General features: G+C 46.4%; 1 protein-coding gene across 3 annotated transcripts in view; it reads right to left on the reverse strand.

The window, feature by feature from the left end:
• Positions 1–18,058, reverse strand: part of RCAN2 (regulator of calcineurin 2) — an 80,773-nt gene that overhangs the window by 22,616 nt on the left and 40,099 nt on the right. The window contains exon 1 of one of the 3 annotated variants that reach the window (XM_090136664.1): positions 11,733–12,103. The exons of the other annotated variants lie outside the window; for them this stretch is intronic. Coding sequence (XP_089992790.1) covers positions 11,733–11,819 — 87 coding nt within the window. The 5' untranslated portion in view covers positions 11,820–12,103. Of the gene's footprint in view, positions 1–11,732; positions 12,104–18,058 lie in introns of those variants that run through there. 3 annotated transcript variants of the gene reach the window in all.

Here is an 18,058-nt window from a genome sequence, read left to right on the forward strand (position 1 = left end):
GGCCTTCAAAAACAATAAAGAGAAACAGCTGAGCAGAGGCAGAAACGTAGCAATCAGTTTGCACCCAAGGGCTTTGCATCTCTGCACCAAGGCACAAAACAAAGGCCTCACCTCCTCCCCTGCCTTTCTCTATAATTACAGCACAAAACACACAGCACTGTGACCACAGCCTAACACTCCCATTGCACTGTTTTACTGTTCCGTATTCTTGCCAGACTGCCTGGACCATCTGTCATTCTGTCTTATACTTCGTTTGTAAGTTGTTCAAGCAGCTCTGTTTGCTGTTTACATCTGAGCAGCTCCTAAAGCTAAGTCAGGAGCCTCAGTGTACAACAAAACACAGCGGCTGCTGCCAACCAAGGGACTCAGTGCAGCATAAATTACAAGTGAATGGTGTTTCAAGGCTAATGCTATGCACAAGTGTTCTGTGTCAGTGCCTTTCATCAGAAACAAATGTGTAAGGATGAGGAAAAAAGAAAACTAGGAAAAAAATCAAGTTTGGATTGGATAAGAGCAGGGGTGTACAGAGATGAGGTGTTGTGCTTATACACACAGCAAAGAGAGATGGGAACCCCTTCCAGGAGCCATTCCAGAAATGTTCTGCCCTGTGCAGCTCAGTGTGGGTGATGGAATAGGAGCAAACTGCTCCCACAGCCATGCACTGTGACCCAATGGCACCAAAGCAGTGCTGCCTGATGGGCTGCATAAGCTCGTGGGGGTTCAGCAACACATGAGAAATGCTTGCACCACAAACCAGCACAGCTGCCCGCATTTGTGCCTGGTTAATACAGCATGCCTCTTCACATTTTGCTAAAATGTAAAAAAAAAACTATCAATATCATTTTCTTGAGATACTTTTCTTTGTTCTAGCTCTTGTTTCCTTTTGCAGATACTGTGGTGGGGGGTTGGAGCTTCATGATCCTTGAGGTCCCTTCCAACCCAAGCCATTCTGTGATTCTGTGATCTGCATGAACAAAGATCATACACTCTTCACTCTATGATGCTTTTACATTGTCACTTTAATATCAATTTTTCCACTTTCCTATGAAAAAAAACAATGCTTTCCAGTTTGAGTACACTTTGGTGAAAAAAATGTGATTTGTACTTTGTGAGGTTGTTTTATTCCCAAAGATAGGTTATAGCCTTCGGAGGACTCCAGCACCCTGAGCTGCTACAACGTCACCAAGTTGTTCTGTATACCTAAATGAATCACAGAATCACAGAATGGTTTGGATTGGAAGGGACCTCAAGGATCACGAAGCTCCAACCCCTCGCCACAGGCAGGGCCACCAACCTCCATATTTCAGAGCAGCCCAGGCTGCCCAGGGCCCCATCCAACCTGGCCTTGAACACCTCAGGGATGGACGGGGCATCCACAGCCTCTCTGGGCAGCTGTTCCAGCAAAATGCACTATTTGAATTTCTAATACACAGTGCAACAAGGAATCAAGCTCACAAGCTCAGAAAAGGGACTTGTGGTGGCTGGAGGAAGAAGGCTTTGGGCGGTGGCTTCCTGGCATTAAGAAAGAGTTACCAGGATGCCAGGTCAGGGCTACCAGTGTGTTCCATGGGGAACACAGAGGCAGTGGTTTCTTCCTGCCTCAGTGGCCACGAGCACTGACCACTAGCAGACAGGATACAGAGTAGGGAATTTCAGTCTTGCAGTGCTATAATTGTTTTAGTGGGCAGATGGAAGAAACCCCAGGGTGAAAAAGCAAACATTCCTGACCAAACTGCTCCCATGTCATCTTTCAACCAACTGGATAATTTCCAGTTGGCACAGATTTTGTTTCGAAACAAGAACTGGAAAGTAGACTAATCCTATCTTACAGCTAAAAACAGCACTGCTTTTCATCAAAATCATTTTCATTTCCTGATGTGAAAAATATATCAGTAGCAGCACGATATTAAAAAGATACCAGACTGGCATTATGAAACCAAAGCTGCTCTCTGTTAAGGCTTGTATCCAGAGCTGTTAGGGAGGCAGCAAGAAGGCAACAAAGGCAGTGGCTGGCAACCAGAAGGGTAACCAAGTGGGGACTCTGCTTTTTAGTAATAAAACCAAGTAGGACATTCATATAGGTGGCACCTTGCAGAGTGCAGCTTCTTGCTGCAAGGCACTGTTTGGCTATGTCTTTGTCTCCTGAAGTTATCTAATGGCACCCAAGTCCATAGTGTGCATTTCAAGGAGTCTGACTTTGAAGTAAGACTTCCAAAGTACTTGAGTTTGGTGCATCTACATTGTAAGTGACATAAAAATCCATGAGAACAGCAAGTCGAGAGGGTCCCATTTGGCCCAGCCTGGTGTGCATGCACCCACCTGCAAAGCCCTGTGCTGCTGAGGCCTTGCTCACCAGAAGCTCCAGAACAGAATTCACACTTTTCAGTCTCAATACGAATGGAGCTAAAGGTACAAGTGTTTCCTTAATCAGTATGGAATACTGAGATTTAATTAAGGACAAACTGTCAACTAGAAGTGAACCCATTCAGCCTGTAAAAGTCCCTCAGCACAGCCACAGACTCTCTAAGAGGTACACAGATCATAAGCACGGTAGATCCAGTCTTGGTACAGATACACCTGCAATTTGATAGAGAACATGTAGGGTTAGATAAATGAAGTGCTTGAAAGCAATAGTAGTGTCTTACAGGTGAGTCACAAAACAGTCATTGAAAATATGCTTATTTGCAGCTATTGTCTGCTATGTTTTACACACACTTGGCACATTCCCATTTATCAGTTTTCCCATATCTACACAAATTACTTTTACCACAAAGTAAATTCTCCTTATTGAAGACATTGGAAACTTTCTGTGCGTAAAATCCTTCATGCCCTTCTGCTCTTCTTGTTTCACACTATATACAATAGTTACAGCCTAAGCAGCACTTTTAGCAAACATCTAACCAGTGACATTCAGAAATGTTCTGTTATGTTTTGGATGCAGCAGGCACTGGGTCATCTGCTTCAGGACTGCTACTGGATGCCAAGCAAACGTTTTCATTTCGCAGCACTTAGTGACACTGAGGTCCTTCCCCTTAGCCCAAGAAATATCACTGCTTTGGGAGCCAGGACTGTGTGCGGCTTAAATCACTGCTGTAAATCACTGTCGTTTTTCAACACTTCCAGCCTGGTTATCTGCTATGAAAGCAAGACATAGACATCTCAAAACCTTTCATCTTTATTCATTCACTATAAAAAAAAATCAACCTCCCAAATCTCTAAAACTTAAGTATATCAGTAATTTAATTCTGCCCAACAGAAGCAGCGTACTTGTTACTATTACGGCCCCTTGTTTGGCTTTGATCCCAGCTGTTATCATTAGTAAGAATGTATTTTCTTTTTCCTTCAGTTCAAGGATGTGGTGCTGGTCCAGGGCCCAGCAGCAGCTGCAGGAAGCCAGCCGGTCGCACAGCCCTGCAGTCCAGCTGTTTGTAAAGCTAAAGGCAGAGCTTCTCACACTTGGTACTTTTCTTCTTAGGATCTGTAAACAAGACAACGATGACATCTCATTTTACAGACCAAAAATATACATCTGAAAAGCCTAACTAGGCTGAAGAGACAACAGCCCATCTGCAGCAGCAAGCCTCAACCATGCTGCGGCCACATCAGCAAGGAGCCCAGACTGACCAACTGCTGCTCCACAGGATCACAGTGAGTCCAAGAAGGTTTCAACACTACTCACAGCTTGACAGCACATTCAGAAAGTGCCTGCCTGCTGCAAAGTATCCCGAGCATCAGGAGGGGCCACGCCCCCAACCGCAGTGACTGTTTCACAAGCACTGCAAAGCCAGTGCTGGCACACTTCTGCTTTAGGCATTGTTTAAAACCTGTGCGCCCACCTTATAGGAGTTATAAAGTGATGTTACTGCAACAGTGACAAGCTGAGCAGTGTGAAAGCGTTAGTCAAAATACCTACTTTCCACATCTGCTTTATACCACCTGCCCAGCTGCCTTGCCAAAGAACAAAGGTGGCTGATTTCACAGAGTCACACAATCACAGAATGGCTTGGGTTGGAAGGGACCTCAAGGATCACGAAGTTCCAACCCCCACCACAGACAGGGCCACCAACCTCCACATTTCAGAGCAGCCCAGGCTGCCCAGGGCCCCATCCAACCTGGCCTTGAACACCTCCAGGGATGGACGGGGCATCCACAGCCTCTCTGGGCAGCTGTTCCAGCACCTCACCACTCTCTCTGTCAAGAACTTCCCCCTGACATCCAGAGGAATGACATCAGAGGGATGTCATTCATTTATCTAACCCTTTGTTTTTATTGTTAGCCCATTATCCGTCCAACTCTTTATACAAACACACGAGAAATTGGTCATACATGAATTCTCTCTGCAGCACCATGTGCTGTCTTCTTGCTGTTAGTGGATCTGCACACTGTGCTCCTCTTTCCTCTTAGGCATTACAGAACTTTTCTTGCCCTCCTTAAAATCCACCAATATTTGAAATCCATTTTGTGAGGCACTGGAACAGGTTGCCCAAGGAGGCTGTGGATGCCCCATCCCTGCAGGCATTCAAGGCCAGGCTGGATGTGGCTCTGGGCAGCCTGGGCTGCTGGTTGGCGACCTGCACATAGCAGGGGGTTGGAACTGGAGGAGCACTGTGGGCCTTTGCAACCCAGGCCATTCTGGGATTCTATGATTTGTACACTAGATTGTCACTTCACATATAAATCCTTGAAATGCTGATCTAGCCACAACAAGTTCATACTGTATGTCCCATCTGTCCTCTGCATCAGGATGGATAATCTGCATTACACACTCAAAAGTGCCTTTTTAACTGCTAATTCTCGTGCCCTCCTTAGCGCTTGGATAATCTGCTCAGGAGACACTATTCAGCAGCTCCATAAGATTGGAGAAGATGACTTTACAAAGAAAATAACTTTCCTCACCCATCTGATCTCAGACTGTCTTTTCAAAAGCTCACTTCATCATCTTTTCCATCAGAAGTACTTGCCATGAACAGTTTTTTCCATTAACTGCTAACAATGAAATCTGAAATCAAACACAAATTACCTACATCCATTTGCTGAAAGTAGTGTCACCCAGAACACTCTCACAATTTGACGCATTGCATCTCAACCTGTTTGGAAACTTTCAAAAGTGCATACAGAGTGTTGTTTAGTAGTAGTATCAACTAATACATGAGATGATAACAAGAAGGGAAAGCAGTTCCTCCTCACATTCTGGAAAGATGAAGCAGAAAGGAAGACAAAGTAGAAATGCATTGAAAATATAAGAGGTCCTGGTAAGGCTTACGAAGTACGTTCTGCCACAAGCATGTGTAGCTTCATTCAGCCCCATCCAGCTGCTTAGTCCTGTCGGAGACACGTAATGGCAAAGCCTTCTGAGCAGCAAGCTGAAAGGAGAGGGGCAGCAGCCAAGGAACACTGCATGGAGGTTGTTACCTGGAGGCAGGAAAGGAGCCTCCAAAAGGTGCTGGGACACTGATGAGCTTTCAAGATTAATTTACTTATTCACTATTTATCAGTGATACTAACCTGCTTGGAACCAACATAAGTTCACAGGCGAAAAATCCTGTTTAATTAACCTTACCTCCTCTGACCACTCTGCTGACCAAGGGAAGTCAGTTGATGCCATCTTTTTACATTTCACTAAAGCCTTCCATACTGTTTCTGACAGGATCCTTCTGGGAAAAAAAGGCCAGAGTACAACAAGGCAAAGACCTGTGGTGGGTGATGGATGAACACCTGGCTGACAGGCTGGGCTACAGAGGTTCCAGTAAGAGGGTTACATCAAACTGGCAACCAGTGTTGGGCTCCTGCAGGGCTGCATTTTAGGGCATCTTCAGGCTTTTTATCAGTGCCTTGGATGAAGGGCTTGAAGGAAAACTGGATAAGGCTGGATGACACTAAATTGAGAGGAGCTGCTGACTCCTTTGAGGAAGAGGCCTTGTAAAGAAAACTTGACAAGTTGCAGGCCTGGGAAATCTGCAGCTGGGATGGGGCAACCCTGGTGATAAGTACAGACCAGGGGATGAGAGGCTGGAGAGCAGCCCTGCTCCTATGGCAGCGCTGAGGATCAATAAATTCTTTCCTATGAGAGTGGTGAGGTGCTGGAACAGCTGCCCAGAGAGGCTGTGGATGCCCCGTCCATCCCTGGAGGTGTTCAAGGCCAGGTTGGATGGGGCCCTGGGCAGCCTGGGCTGCTGTGAAATGTGGAGGTTGGTGGCCCTGCCTGTGGTGGGAGGTTGGAGCTTCATGATCCTTGAGGTCCCTTCCAACCCGGGCCATTCTGTGATTCTGTGATTCTGTGTGCTCAGGAACCAGCAGGGTGCTGAGGAACCAGCAGGGCCAGCCCTGCCTTGGGAGCACCAGAGCCAGCACTGCCAGTGGGCCAGGGAAGGAACGTCCCACTGTGCTCTGTGCAGCCTCACCTCCAGCACTGGGTGCAGTGTTGGGTGCCACAGTCCTGAAAGGACATGAAGCTGTGAGAGAGCATTCTAATGAGGGCTACAAAACTGGAGAAGGGCCTACAGGGGACACGTGAGGGGTCCCCTTGGGCTGGTGGGCCCCGAGCATAGCAGGCTGACAGGAGGCCTTTCGGCAGCTGCAGCTCCTCACAGGGAGCGCTGGGACACCACACTCAGCAAGGTGGGCTTTGGGGTGCTGTGTGGGGCCTGGGGCTGGAATCGATGTCCTTTGGGGGTATGTGGTGACTCTGAGATCTGGTTTCCCACAGCACCATTTGCTGCGCAGGATCCTTCACTGCTTACTCAGTCAGAGCTAGTGCTGTCAAGGGCTTTTCTGAGCATCACCAGAAATACCAAATGAAGGCAATTAAATGTGTCTTAGGAACACTGATGTTATGAGAAAGTGATCTGCTGTCAGGAATTAACATGAACAAAGCAGAAAATAAACTTCTTATCTAGACAGAGAGCATAGGCTGGAGTCAAACTTTATAGCTGTATGTGCCTTCAGATGCACTGCCAAGGAGAAAAAGGGGGAGAGGTTTACTATTTGTCCAGAAAAAATAATAATTAAGCTTACACATGCAGCTCTAGCACCAGTCTAAATATGTGGATGGACAACAGAAAACCCTGCAACAACTGAGCAGTAGTGAGCAGCAGTCAGTCACTTTGCTTGGGCAGCTTCTCAGCCTTGGCAATGTGTGTTATTCAACTGTCTGATAAACCCTGCTACTCTTTTTGCTCAGCATCTCTTCACAAGGAAGAATTCACTGCTTGAAATCACACTGTCATGGTTGCTGCATTCTGCAGATGATAATATCTTCCAAAGCAAATATGTTGCTTGGCATGCAAATGATGAAAACTTAGCAGATTATTTAGGTATTAAAGGAAGAACCAGCCAACCATAAAGCATATCCATTAATCTACAGATAAAGTGTTTGTTAAAATAGAGATGGAACAGATGTTTGTCTGAAAAAATGCAGCTTCTCTCAACATCAAACCTTAGGTCATGTTAAGAAGCAACAACTATTGGTAATGCTTGAGAGAAAACGATGTACACACACAGGCCTGCAGAGGAACATCACTCCACATCACTACAGACCTGAAAACAGCTTAGCCCAGCAAAACTTCTTTGGGGAAAAGAACCTCCTTGTCTCCTTCTTCCCACAAAAACAAACCAACTAACCCAGAAGATCTGGGTCCTTTACTTGGATCATAAAAGATTTCACAGATGGCAAACTTTATATAAAAATAACTATCTGGTACAGAATATAGGAACAGAAGAGGTTATAAAACAGGTGCTAACAGGATTCTTTTGGTAGTCATGCTGCTGTTTGCTTTCCTCCTTATCTCTAGATTGTTGGAGTCTTATCACTGTGCGGCAGTCTCTTCCCATAAATCAAGGTTACACAGCTGAGGAGAAAAATCTGAAAAAGGGAATGCAGAAACTCTGCAGACAAGTCCTGCTTTCTGCCATTGGGCAGCTGCAGTACCCAGAGGGGCAGCAGCACTTTTCTCTACAGCTTTCTTCACTTGACTCTAACCTAAGAGCACTTCAGCTGCAAACCTCAGAACATCTCTGAATGAGTCACTGTTACGAATGGAGAACTGAAGTGGTGCTGAAAAACCTCAAGAGCCAAGGATCCTTTTGTGCTAGAAAAGCATTTAGCCATACATTTAAACTTTGCACAGCCAACCAGTTCCAACCCCCTGCTATGTGCAGGTTGCCAACCAGCAGCCCAGGCTGCCCAGAGCCACATCCAGCCTGGCCTTGGATGCCTGCAGGGATGGGGCATCCACAGCCTCCTTGGGCAACCTGTTCCAGTGCCTCACCACCCTCTGGCTGAAAAACTTCCTCCTCATATCCAACCTAAACCTCCCCTGTCTCACTTTAAAACTCTTCCCCCTTGTCCTACCACAACCCACCCTCACAAACAGCCATTCCCCTCCTGTTTATACGCTCCCTTCAAGTACTGGAAGGACACAATGAGGTCTAAATTACATTACTGTCTTCAGATGCAAATTCCATCAATCTGTATCATTAGTATGCCTTCTGTTTCCTTGTACCTTGCTGTCTCTATCACATCATGTCGCCTGGCAGAATGGCACGTGTGAAAATAACTGAAGATCATGAAGATGATCTTCTGATTCTGTGGGGTAAGAATTAATAGTATAAAAGTCTTGCTTAGAGTAATAAGTATGAGCTTAAGTTCTCTGCCAGTGTTTAAGTACTGTCTAGAATTTCTCTGCTAGAAATAAGATATTAATGAATTAATTACGTATGTAATGAACATGATACAAAATGATCATAAAGGTGCTGAAAGAAGAATGACAATTATCCGGGTGAACTACAAAGCAGAACTGCACTCTGTGATTTCTATGGCTGTCTTGAAGTTTGCTAATTCCTGACATACACAATACAGATAGCAGCACCTTGATCAGCATGACCTCATTATTGGGCTACAAAAGGCAACTCAAAGCAACAGCAGATAGAAACCAAAAGGCCTGCTGCATGGCTTCATGGATGGCAAACCATGGGTGTAAGCAGAGCGTCCAGCGGCCAGTTTCAGGGCACCCATACATGCCTCTGTTTGTAGAAAGGATGAGCCACTAGATGTGCTGAAACTACAAAGCTTTGCCTTCTGCGTTAAGTAATTATTCTCCTGTTTCAGAGGCCAATTGGAAAAAGAGCATTTCTGAGTCTGGCTGCCAGATGCTAAGGGCACTGAGCCTGCAGAATTAAGGTCATTTCCATGGGTGGAAGAGCAGCAAGAAGCCGAGCAGCTTGCTCCACTCCGAACCCCGCAGTGCAGTCCTGTACTTCTGGGCCACTGCTCCAGAAAGCAGCAGCCCCAACTCCATTACCAGCTGCTCTATGGAGCAAACACAAGCTAAGCACTTCTACTGTTGGCCTGGGGCCTGATTGGCTCTGGGCAGCCAGGTCTGCAGGTTGGTGACCCTGCACATAGCAGGGGGTTGGAACTGGATGAGCACTGTGGGCCTTTGCAACCCAGGCCATTCTGTGATTCTATGATTCTATGTAACTTCAGTTTTCAGTACTTGGGTCTTCCAGTTGAATGCAGGGACTGCTGTGCTTGCTTTTGATCTTTTCTCTTTTCCTTCCACGCCCGTGTCTTCTCTCAGAATGGCCCTTCGTAGGGTCATAGTTTAGTGGGCATGGTGGAGAAGGGTCGATGGTTGGACTAGATGATCATAGAGGTCTTTTCCAACCCTAATGATGCTATGATTCTTCCTTTCCAACCTTAAATCTTGATCCTTTATCAAAGTCAACACAAACACGGTGCAATCGCTGTCAACGTAGAAAATGGAACAGAGCCCTTTTTGCAAACAAAAACACCAGTGTCTTTTATGCTGAACTTGTTGTAGTAGTTCTCCCCACCTTTAAAACACCAGCAGCGCTCAAACTGCAACAAGGAGGATGCCCACACTGCAGCCCTGGTGCTGGGCCCCGGCTGCAGCAGCACTGCTGGCTGCCTGTGACACCAGTTTGAAGGCTGGTAGGTGAAAACTGCTCTGCATGGAGCCGTGGGTCAGCGAGGAGAGGCTGCTCTCAGCATCTCAGCCAGACGACTTCGAAGTCGACTTCCTGTTCCTAAGCTGCACTGCAGTCTGCAGTGCAGTCTCCGATGTAAATACGCCCGGAGCCTTTGCACTCCCTTTGAACTCGGACATCAAGAATAAGACAGTTTTAACCAAAGCAAACAAAGCATGGAAAGTCCAAGTAAAACGGCACACGAAAGGGATTTTGGTTCCCACAGCATCCCTGTAACCCTTTAGTTCACTGTTATCCCGTGCACTTCAAGCCATGCTTTCCAGATGCTGAAGTTTAAATCAGGTTACTGTAAGTCTCATCAAAGTCAATGGAAAGCTTTCTGCTGATTTTATGGAATCTAGATTTGTACTTCTCACTGCTATTATTCCTTATTCAGAGGATACAAGAAGATCCCTACACCTTGAATTTCTTGCATAGCCTGCTGTCAAACGTGGCACTAAAAGGGCCGCTCCAGCTCCGAGGCTCTGTCAGTGCAGGTTAACTTCTGAATTTCTCAATTTCAGTCTTTAATGTAAGAAGGCAGTACGAGAACACGCATTTTACCACTCAGAACAGCCCGGGAAATGTGTCCCGGTGCTGGCAGGCCCATCCACCTCAGCCACTCCTCACAATTACTCTCAATCAGTTTCATCTCTGAACCCAATATTAAATTGGAAAGAGAAAGCCTTTGAAATCAGCAGGATTCCTTCTGGAACCTAAAAGCATTTGTAGAAGTGTGTGTGATACCTAACAAACCAACAGGAATAAAAATCACAACCTCTTGCAAATGAAAACGTTTTTTCCAGATATTTCCGTTGACTTCAATGTATGACTCAGAGTTAAACAGAAGAGGGGTTCTGAATCTGACCTCAAATTTGTACAACCCTTTCCCCCCACTTCATTATTTTCATACGAGGAGCACAGCAATCAGATTAGAAATGAAATGCCATCTGTATGTGCCCTTTAAATAAAGTGCTGAGTAGCACTGTATGATGCCTACGAGCTCTTTCAGATGATCTGTGAAAAGCATACTTAAAATTCCTCTTTCAAACTTAATTTGCAGTGGTTTTCCCGCAGTAATGTAATAAATGAGAAAGGTAATTGATTTCAACAGTAAGCAATTACATCCAATGATTTTTCTACAGCAGATGTCTAATTAAGGGACTGTGAGCCCAGCATACCAAGCGTTAGAATGAAGCCCTGGGTTTGAGGTATTCACACGACAGGAAGATGCACAACTTTCTGTATGCTGCCATGCTGCAGATGCATCACTTGCCACTAACTTTTAACCCTTCCCAGAGGTGCTGCTCTTGAATGCTTGGTTTGGGTGTGAAGGCAGCGAACAGCTGCTGCTCAGAGGAGCAAAGCCACCCGAAGGTGGTCGATATTGATAAACAACATTCTCGGCATGGCTGATCTAAAAATAGCTGTACAAAATTAACAATGAATGATTCGTTAGGAAGATGAGGCACGCACACACACAGATGTCAGTTACATAACCCGCTCTGATACCGGTACGGAGCAAACAGCGGGCTCTTCTTCCAGCTTTGCAAAACACCGTGCAAAGCAGCACATTCCTCTCCCGCATCTCTCTCTGCTAATTAACAGACTGTTTAACTGCGTGCCTTCTACTACTGCAGCAGAACCTCACCTGCCTCCTCACCCTCAACTGCTACGTACAAACTCCTATTGCTCCCCGAGGGTTTATAGGAAGCATCCGTAACAAAAGAATCGGAGCTGCGTACCTGAACCTCTTGGTTGGCAAAGATCTCCACATCGACCCCACAGGCAACCAGAGTAGAGACATCACAGTCCATGCTACGGGCTGGCATCCCCCCCTGGTGCACACAGAGTTCAGCAGCCTCAGGGGATGGAGCGGTGGGAAGAAGGCAGGAAGCTTCGATGCGCTCCTGCTATGGAATGGCCCCAGATTCTGGGCTGGCTCCGGCCAGCTGCTCCCGGCTCCGTGCCTCCCTCACAGCCAGCAGTGAGCAGGCACAGCATAGTAACGCTGTGCACAGCCCATCTCTCACGGCAATGACATCACCGCCACCACTGACATAAGCTACGTCTATTTTTTCAGCCCTTTTATCTCTCGGCAGCACAGTGGATCAAATTGAACATGATTATGTGCTAAATCTGAACTGGGACTAAATCAATTCAAGCAGCGTTCGCTGGCAACTGAGTCATAGCTGTTGTTTCAGCTGAGTGCTTATGTTGGCAAAAAAAGGATCGCCTGACACCGAGAGCTCCGCTCCGAGTGTAAATTAATCCAGCATTTCAAGCTACCGGCCTTACGGTGCCATTCATTACTTCATTATACCTTAAAAACTACAGCAGAGCGCTAACGAAAGACAAACAAGAAGACAGCCAGCGTTCTGCTTTACTAGCTGTCTTTGTCATCAGGCAGGCTGCAGAACACATGAGATCAGTGAGCACTCAGTGCTGTCATCGGGAGCAGTCAGCTTCCTGCACATGGGATCCCATCACTTAAACACACACGTTGCACTGTGACTCATCTTCAGGAAGATCAGAGGCACGTCTGGCTGCGCTTCGAACTCAATGCCCCTTCCAAGAACAGAGCACAGAAATCTCCCTTGAAATTGGGATGTCACACGAAGAACCCTTTGCACCTTCTGCCCTTACAGATGCTCCTTCAGCATCTAGCAAAAGTTTTAGATCCACTGGTTCATTAGGACTGCTTGTGCCTTGTCAGGTGTGCTGTTTGCAGCAGTCAAAGATGTACTGTGAAATAGAAGTCCTGACTTTGTAAATGTTTGGAAGTCGATCTTTATCCAAAAGTTGCAATATTATTTCTGCTCTTACTTTTCATTCTCACGATCCGTAAGTTGCTTTCAGGTATTGCAGCCCCACATATGACACTGGAAATGGGAAATGGCTTTAAGTTGAGGGAGGGAAGAGGAGCACAGTGTGCAGATCCACTAACAGCAAGAAGACAGCACATCGTGCTGCAGAGAGAATTCATGTATGACCAATTTCTTGTGTGTTGGTATAAAGAGTTGGACGGATAATGGGCTAACAATAAAAACAAAGCCATCCCTCTGATGTCATTCCCCTGGATGTCAGGGGGAAGTTGTTTGCTGTGAGAGTGGTGAGGTGCTGGAACAGCTGCCCAGAGAGGCTGTGGATGCCCCGTCCATCCCTGGAGGTGTTCAAGGCCAGGTTGGATGGGGCCCTGGGCAGCCTGGGCTGCTCTGAAATGTGGAGGTTGGTGATCCTTGAGGTCCCTTCCAACTCAAACCATTCTGTGATTCTGTGACACTTATGGCCATGTCAGATTAACAGGCAGAATTAAAATATTTAACTAGTGCAGGGTATCATACTGAAGAAGCAAACACACTTAGTGATACACAGCTCACAGCACACAGCTCCATGTGACACCATGCACTCACTGAGCCTCACTGCCAGATGCTGCAGTTTGTGCCACTTTGGGAGGGTGCACACAGTTTGCTCTGGATATTCAAAGCCTGTTGTGTAGAACTAGCTCCGATCTTTGCAGAAGCACAGTCAGACAGGGCTGCAGCCTGCTATGTGCCTGCTGAAATTCAGAACAAAGACACCTGCACCAAAATGATGGCACAGACATAAGGAGCAGGAGCTCAGCTCAGCTCACACTGCCCAGCTCCCCGTTCCAGCTGGGAAGCATAGGGAACTTCACGTTACCTAATGAAAGAACCTCTGCAGAGATGTCAGCTCCTCACCCCATGAGCTGGCAGTAAATTTAGATGCTGATACAACAAAGCTGATACCTAATAGCAGCACTTTCTGTTCCAAGATCTGTTCAATTCTTTGCCCAGTTTTTTCTAACTTGCATTTATAGTAATCCCAACCAGCAACAATCACAAAGGAGGATCCAAAACCAGAACAGAAACATATTTCAGCACTAAAGACCCAAGAACATACAGACAAACAGCAATGGCACAGACAGAGCAAGGCAGCAGAGCAATGGACACAGCCCATCATGGCAACCAGCTGGTTTGTACACCACCACTGCATCTCTTCGGGTTTTTGCACAAACCACAGTAAAATATTTTTAGGGAAGAATGTGAAGTTACCATTTTTGTGCCTGTTAAGAACTTTGATTCATGTATTTGAATATCATATATGTGGAATCTCAGAAAACAGCGAACAGACGCCGGAGCGAAGTTCTAAGTAGGCTGCAATGGAAAAACCACGTCATCAGGAAAGGGAAAAGTTACTGAGTGGTTTTCCAAGAGCTGGAAGGAAGTGCTGAGAGCAGCGATGAGTCATGTGTATGTGAGCCTGGTGAGACATCCTCAGCATGGCCCAAAGGAGGAAAAAAAGTAACAGTCTCCAAAAAGGAGATAGCACAAGGGGGAATGGTTTTGAAGTGAGACAGGGGAGGTTTAGGTTGGATATGAGGAGGAAGTTTTTCAGCCAGAGGGTGGTGAGGCACTGGAACAGGTTGCCCAAGGAGGCTGTGGATGCCCCATCCCTGCAGGCATTCAAGGCCAGGCTGGATGTGGCTCTGGGCAGCCTGGGCTGCTGGTTGGCGACCTGCACACAGCAGGGGGTTGGAACTGGGTGAGCACTGTGGGCCTTTGCAACCCAGGCCATTCTGTGATTCTGTAATTCTATGAAAAGGGAAAAGATATCAAGAATCACATAGTGCTGATTGCCAAGCACTGGGAGAGCATCCTCAGCAGTGGCCCAGTGTGCTCCCCCAGAAGTGACAGAGCCTAGGTCACAGCACACAGCTAAGCAGCACAGCTTCCTCACATTGTCCTTTTCTTCCCCTCTTCTCCATCTGCCATCTACCCATTTCAGCAGTGCATCTCCTTTACCTTATGAAAGCTGGTACATGGTGTGCAAACTGCTCTGTTCCTCTGCGTGATTACTCCTGCATTCTACTATTCATCCCTCTTCAAAATAGAATTATTGCAATTTTTCCTCTCTATCATAGTAAAGAAACCTTGCTGAGATGGCAATTACTTTCATTTTTTGTCCCTTCTCACCTATCCCTAATCATAACCTAGATTTTCCCTTACAAGCCCACTGGGGTACTTTTGGAGCTCTTTACAGAAGCTCCCCAGTTGATTCCCATCTCAAAACCAGCGATTACGAGGCACAAGAACTCTACAGAGCACTTCAGGACTTCAACTTCCATCTCCCAACATACGTCATGTTCTACAGCACTACACATTTCTGCTTTTAAATCAAGAAACAATCCCTACCTGAGATTTTTAGGCATGCAAACTCCTTATAATCTCACCTAATGTTAATAAATGTTCATCTACTTTTTGAACTGTTAGATTGATATTGTCTGTTGCCCCCAGAGCAAACTTATTTTTGAAAGGTTCTATCAATGAGAATCATAGAATCATAGAATGGCCTGGGTTGCAAAGGCCCACAGTGCTCATCCAGTTCCAACCCCCTGCTATGTGCAGGTCACCAACCAGCAGCCCAGGCTGCCCAGAGCCACATCCAGCCTGGCCTTGGATGCCTGCAGGGATGGGGCATCCACAGCCTCCTTGGGCAACCTGTTCCAGTGCCTCACCACCCTCTGGCTGAAAAACTTCCTCCTCATATCCAACCTAAACCTCCCCTGTCTCACTTTAAAGCGATTCCCCCTTGTCCTATCACCATCCACCCTCACAAACAGCCGTTCCCCCTCCTGTTTATACACTCCCTTTGAGTACTGAAGGCCACAATGAGGTCTCCCCACAGCCTTCTCTTCTCCAAGCTAAACAAGCCCAGTTCCCTCAACCTTTCCTCATAAGAGAGCTGCTCCAGCCCTCAAATTGAGTTAAAAGCAATCCTTAACTCTGGGTACAGCATTGCTACATTCAGTTCAGCAAACTCCCAGGAAACAGTAAAGCCCATTTTCATGCATAATGCAAAGTCTGATATTTGACAACCAGTCATTGATACAGACACACGTGCACCTGAGCACACCTGCACAGCCTACTCTGAAAGGCGGTTCTCCAGCACGGTTCTCTCTGTGGCTGTGCTTCTACCCACAGCATTTGTCCCAACACTGGTGCAGGAAAGCCCCTCTCTTGTTGGCAGGTGCTAAGCTGGAGGATTTGGGGATCACGTCCATCCCATCAACCTTCACCGAAGAGCCAAGGAGCAGGGATGGAAGGGCATTTTGGAGAGCAATGCCATCTCAAAGTACACAACTGTAAATCTGTCCTCTACCAGCCATACGCTGGGCTTGGGGTGACAACCACTGCTCCTGGGAATGGAGAACAAGGAGAGTGTTATGAAAAGGCTTTCAGAAGCTTTGTCATTTGTTTCATGTTTCGACAATAATGACAATTGTGTGCAGAATTAAAGGGGCACTGTGTGTGCAGATATCCCAGGGGAGTATTTCAGAGTGGAAACTGAGCAGATCTGCTTGTACATCTACACAGAAATACAAAGCTTTTACAGTGACACACACAGCCACCAAACGAGTTCTGGAACGCTGAGAATAACGCTGACTAAAGGTAAATCCAGTTGTTATTTTCCATCACAAGACCCAGCACAATGCAGTAACATCCCCAGGCTCTCCGATGATGAACACGTGATGATGGAGTCCCATACCTGAATCAGCAGTCCCTTCAGAAAGGCAACAGCTCCCAAAGCTGGAAGGCAATGAGTCACGTTGTTGTAGCCAGGGTCAGCCCCTCCCCTGTGCTCTGCGCAGTGTGGGACCACTTTCTGCTTGGTTTTACCACAGTTTTAACCACAGCCCTGCCTGATACATACAAACAGTGCCCCAATTTCAGATTCTTCAGCTCAGCTGCCAAGTCCTTAAAACAACCTGCACAACATCTTGACCCCCTTTTGCAAGCAAACCATTGCTGATTGAGCCTTAGGGAGAGTTCACCGTAACAGCAGCCACGCTGTAACAAAAATACTGCCCACATTCAGAAGCCAAGTGGCTGTGCTCATTACCATTACATACAGCAGGATTATTTCTGTTGCAGCTCTGCTCACAGTCACCAACCATGCTGTTTGCAGTGCTGCACAAATCCAGCACAATAACATGGAGCCCTACAACCATGGCCATTGGTGCCTGAATGGGATCCTAAAATAGACTCGCATTATGTCTGACTCAAATGTTTTCAACAATGTGCAGCTCCTTCTCGTTCAGCCTACCACAAAAGTCAAGGTGTTTAAACCAAGCTCTTGTGTGTGTCCATAGGACAGGATTCTGTTTGTGAAAGGAGCCTTCTATTTATTCAACACAAAAACAAAACAAGGAAGAAATGCTGACAACAGAAAGACTTCAGCAACATAAAATAACTATTTTGGAAAAAAATGTCCAAAAACAAACACCCCCCCACCAACCCAGATCCAAACAACTGCAGATTCTGTCTGCAGCTGAAAATCAATTCAGGCAAACAAAAAATTCCAGGAGCAAAGTGAGCACCTCCAAAGAGCTCTTGCACAAAGACCTTAAGTTAAACTCTAGAAAACAACAAGAAAGTGCATTTTTCGTCATTCTTTTTTACCCTCTTTGCACTGAGCACTGGCTTGTGCTAAAGTAGATCACCCTCTAAAAGGATGGAAGTAGCAGATAAACCCAGCCAGAGGAATGCACTGGGAACACATCAGAACATGGAACCCAGGGTCTCAGTACCTCCAGCTGTGCTACAGCTTAAGCTGTGTGTAGATGTGGGTGACAGGCTGGGACTTCAGGGCACTGGGGCCAAGGAAGCCATGAAAGCCAGTGGGATACAACATTACCCAATGCTGGGCCAGCCCTACTAGATTAACTCACTGTTACCTGGAAATAACATTCCCATTCTTACCTTCTAAATGTAATGGTCACCAGATGTTACCAGTTATACCTCTTGTTAAGGGCATTTTAACATTTGATGTATACCCATTTTAACAGATTAAAACCCCAACACTGCATTAATAGCTAGTAATGAATTTTTCCAAGAGCAGAGTCAGTAGTTGCAACAACAAAGTATTAAGGCTGAGGTAACTACCTGCATAGGGCTTCTCTGCCCTGGGATCCTGGTAGTTGCCAAAACTACCAGGAAGACTGAGATTGGATGTCAGGGGGAGGTTGTTTGCTGTGAGAGTGGTGAGG

Source organism: Phasianus colchicus, chromosome 2 (genome assembly GCF_987193195.1).
Source record: "Phasianus colchicus chromosome 2, bPhaCol1.hap1.1, whole genome shotgun sequence".
NCBI lineage: Eukaryota > Metazoa > Chordata > Aves > Galliformes > Phasianidae > Phasianus > Phasianus colchicus.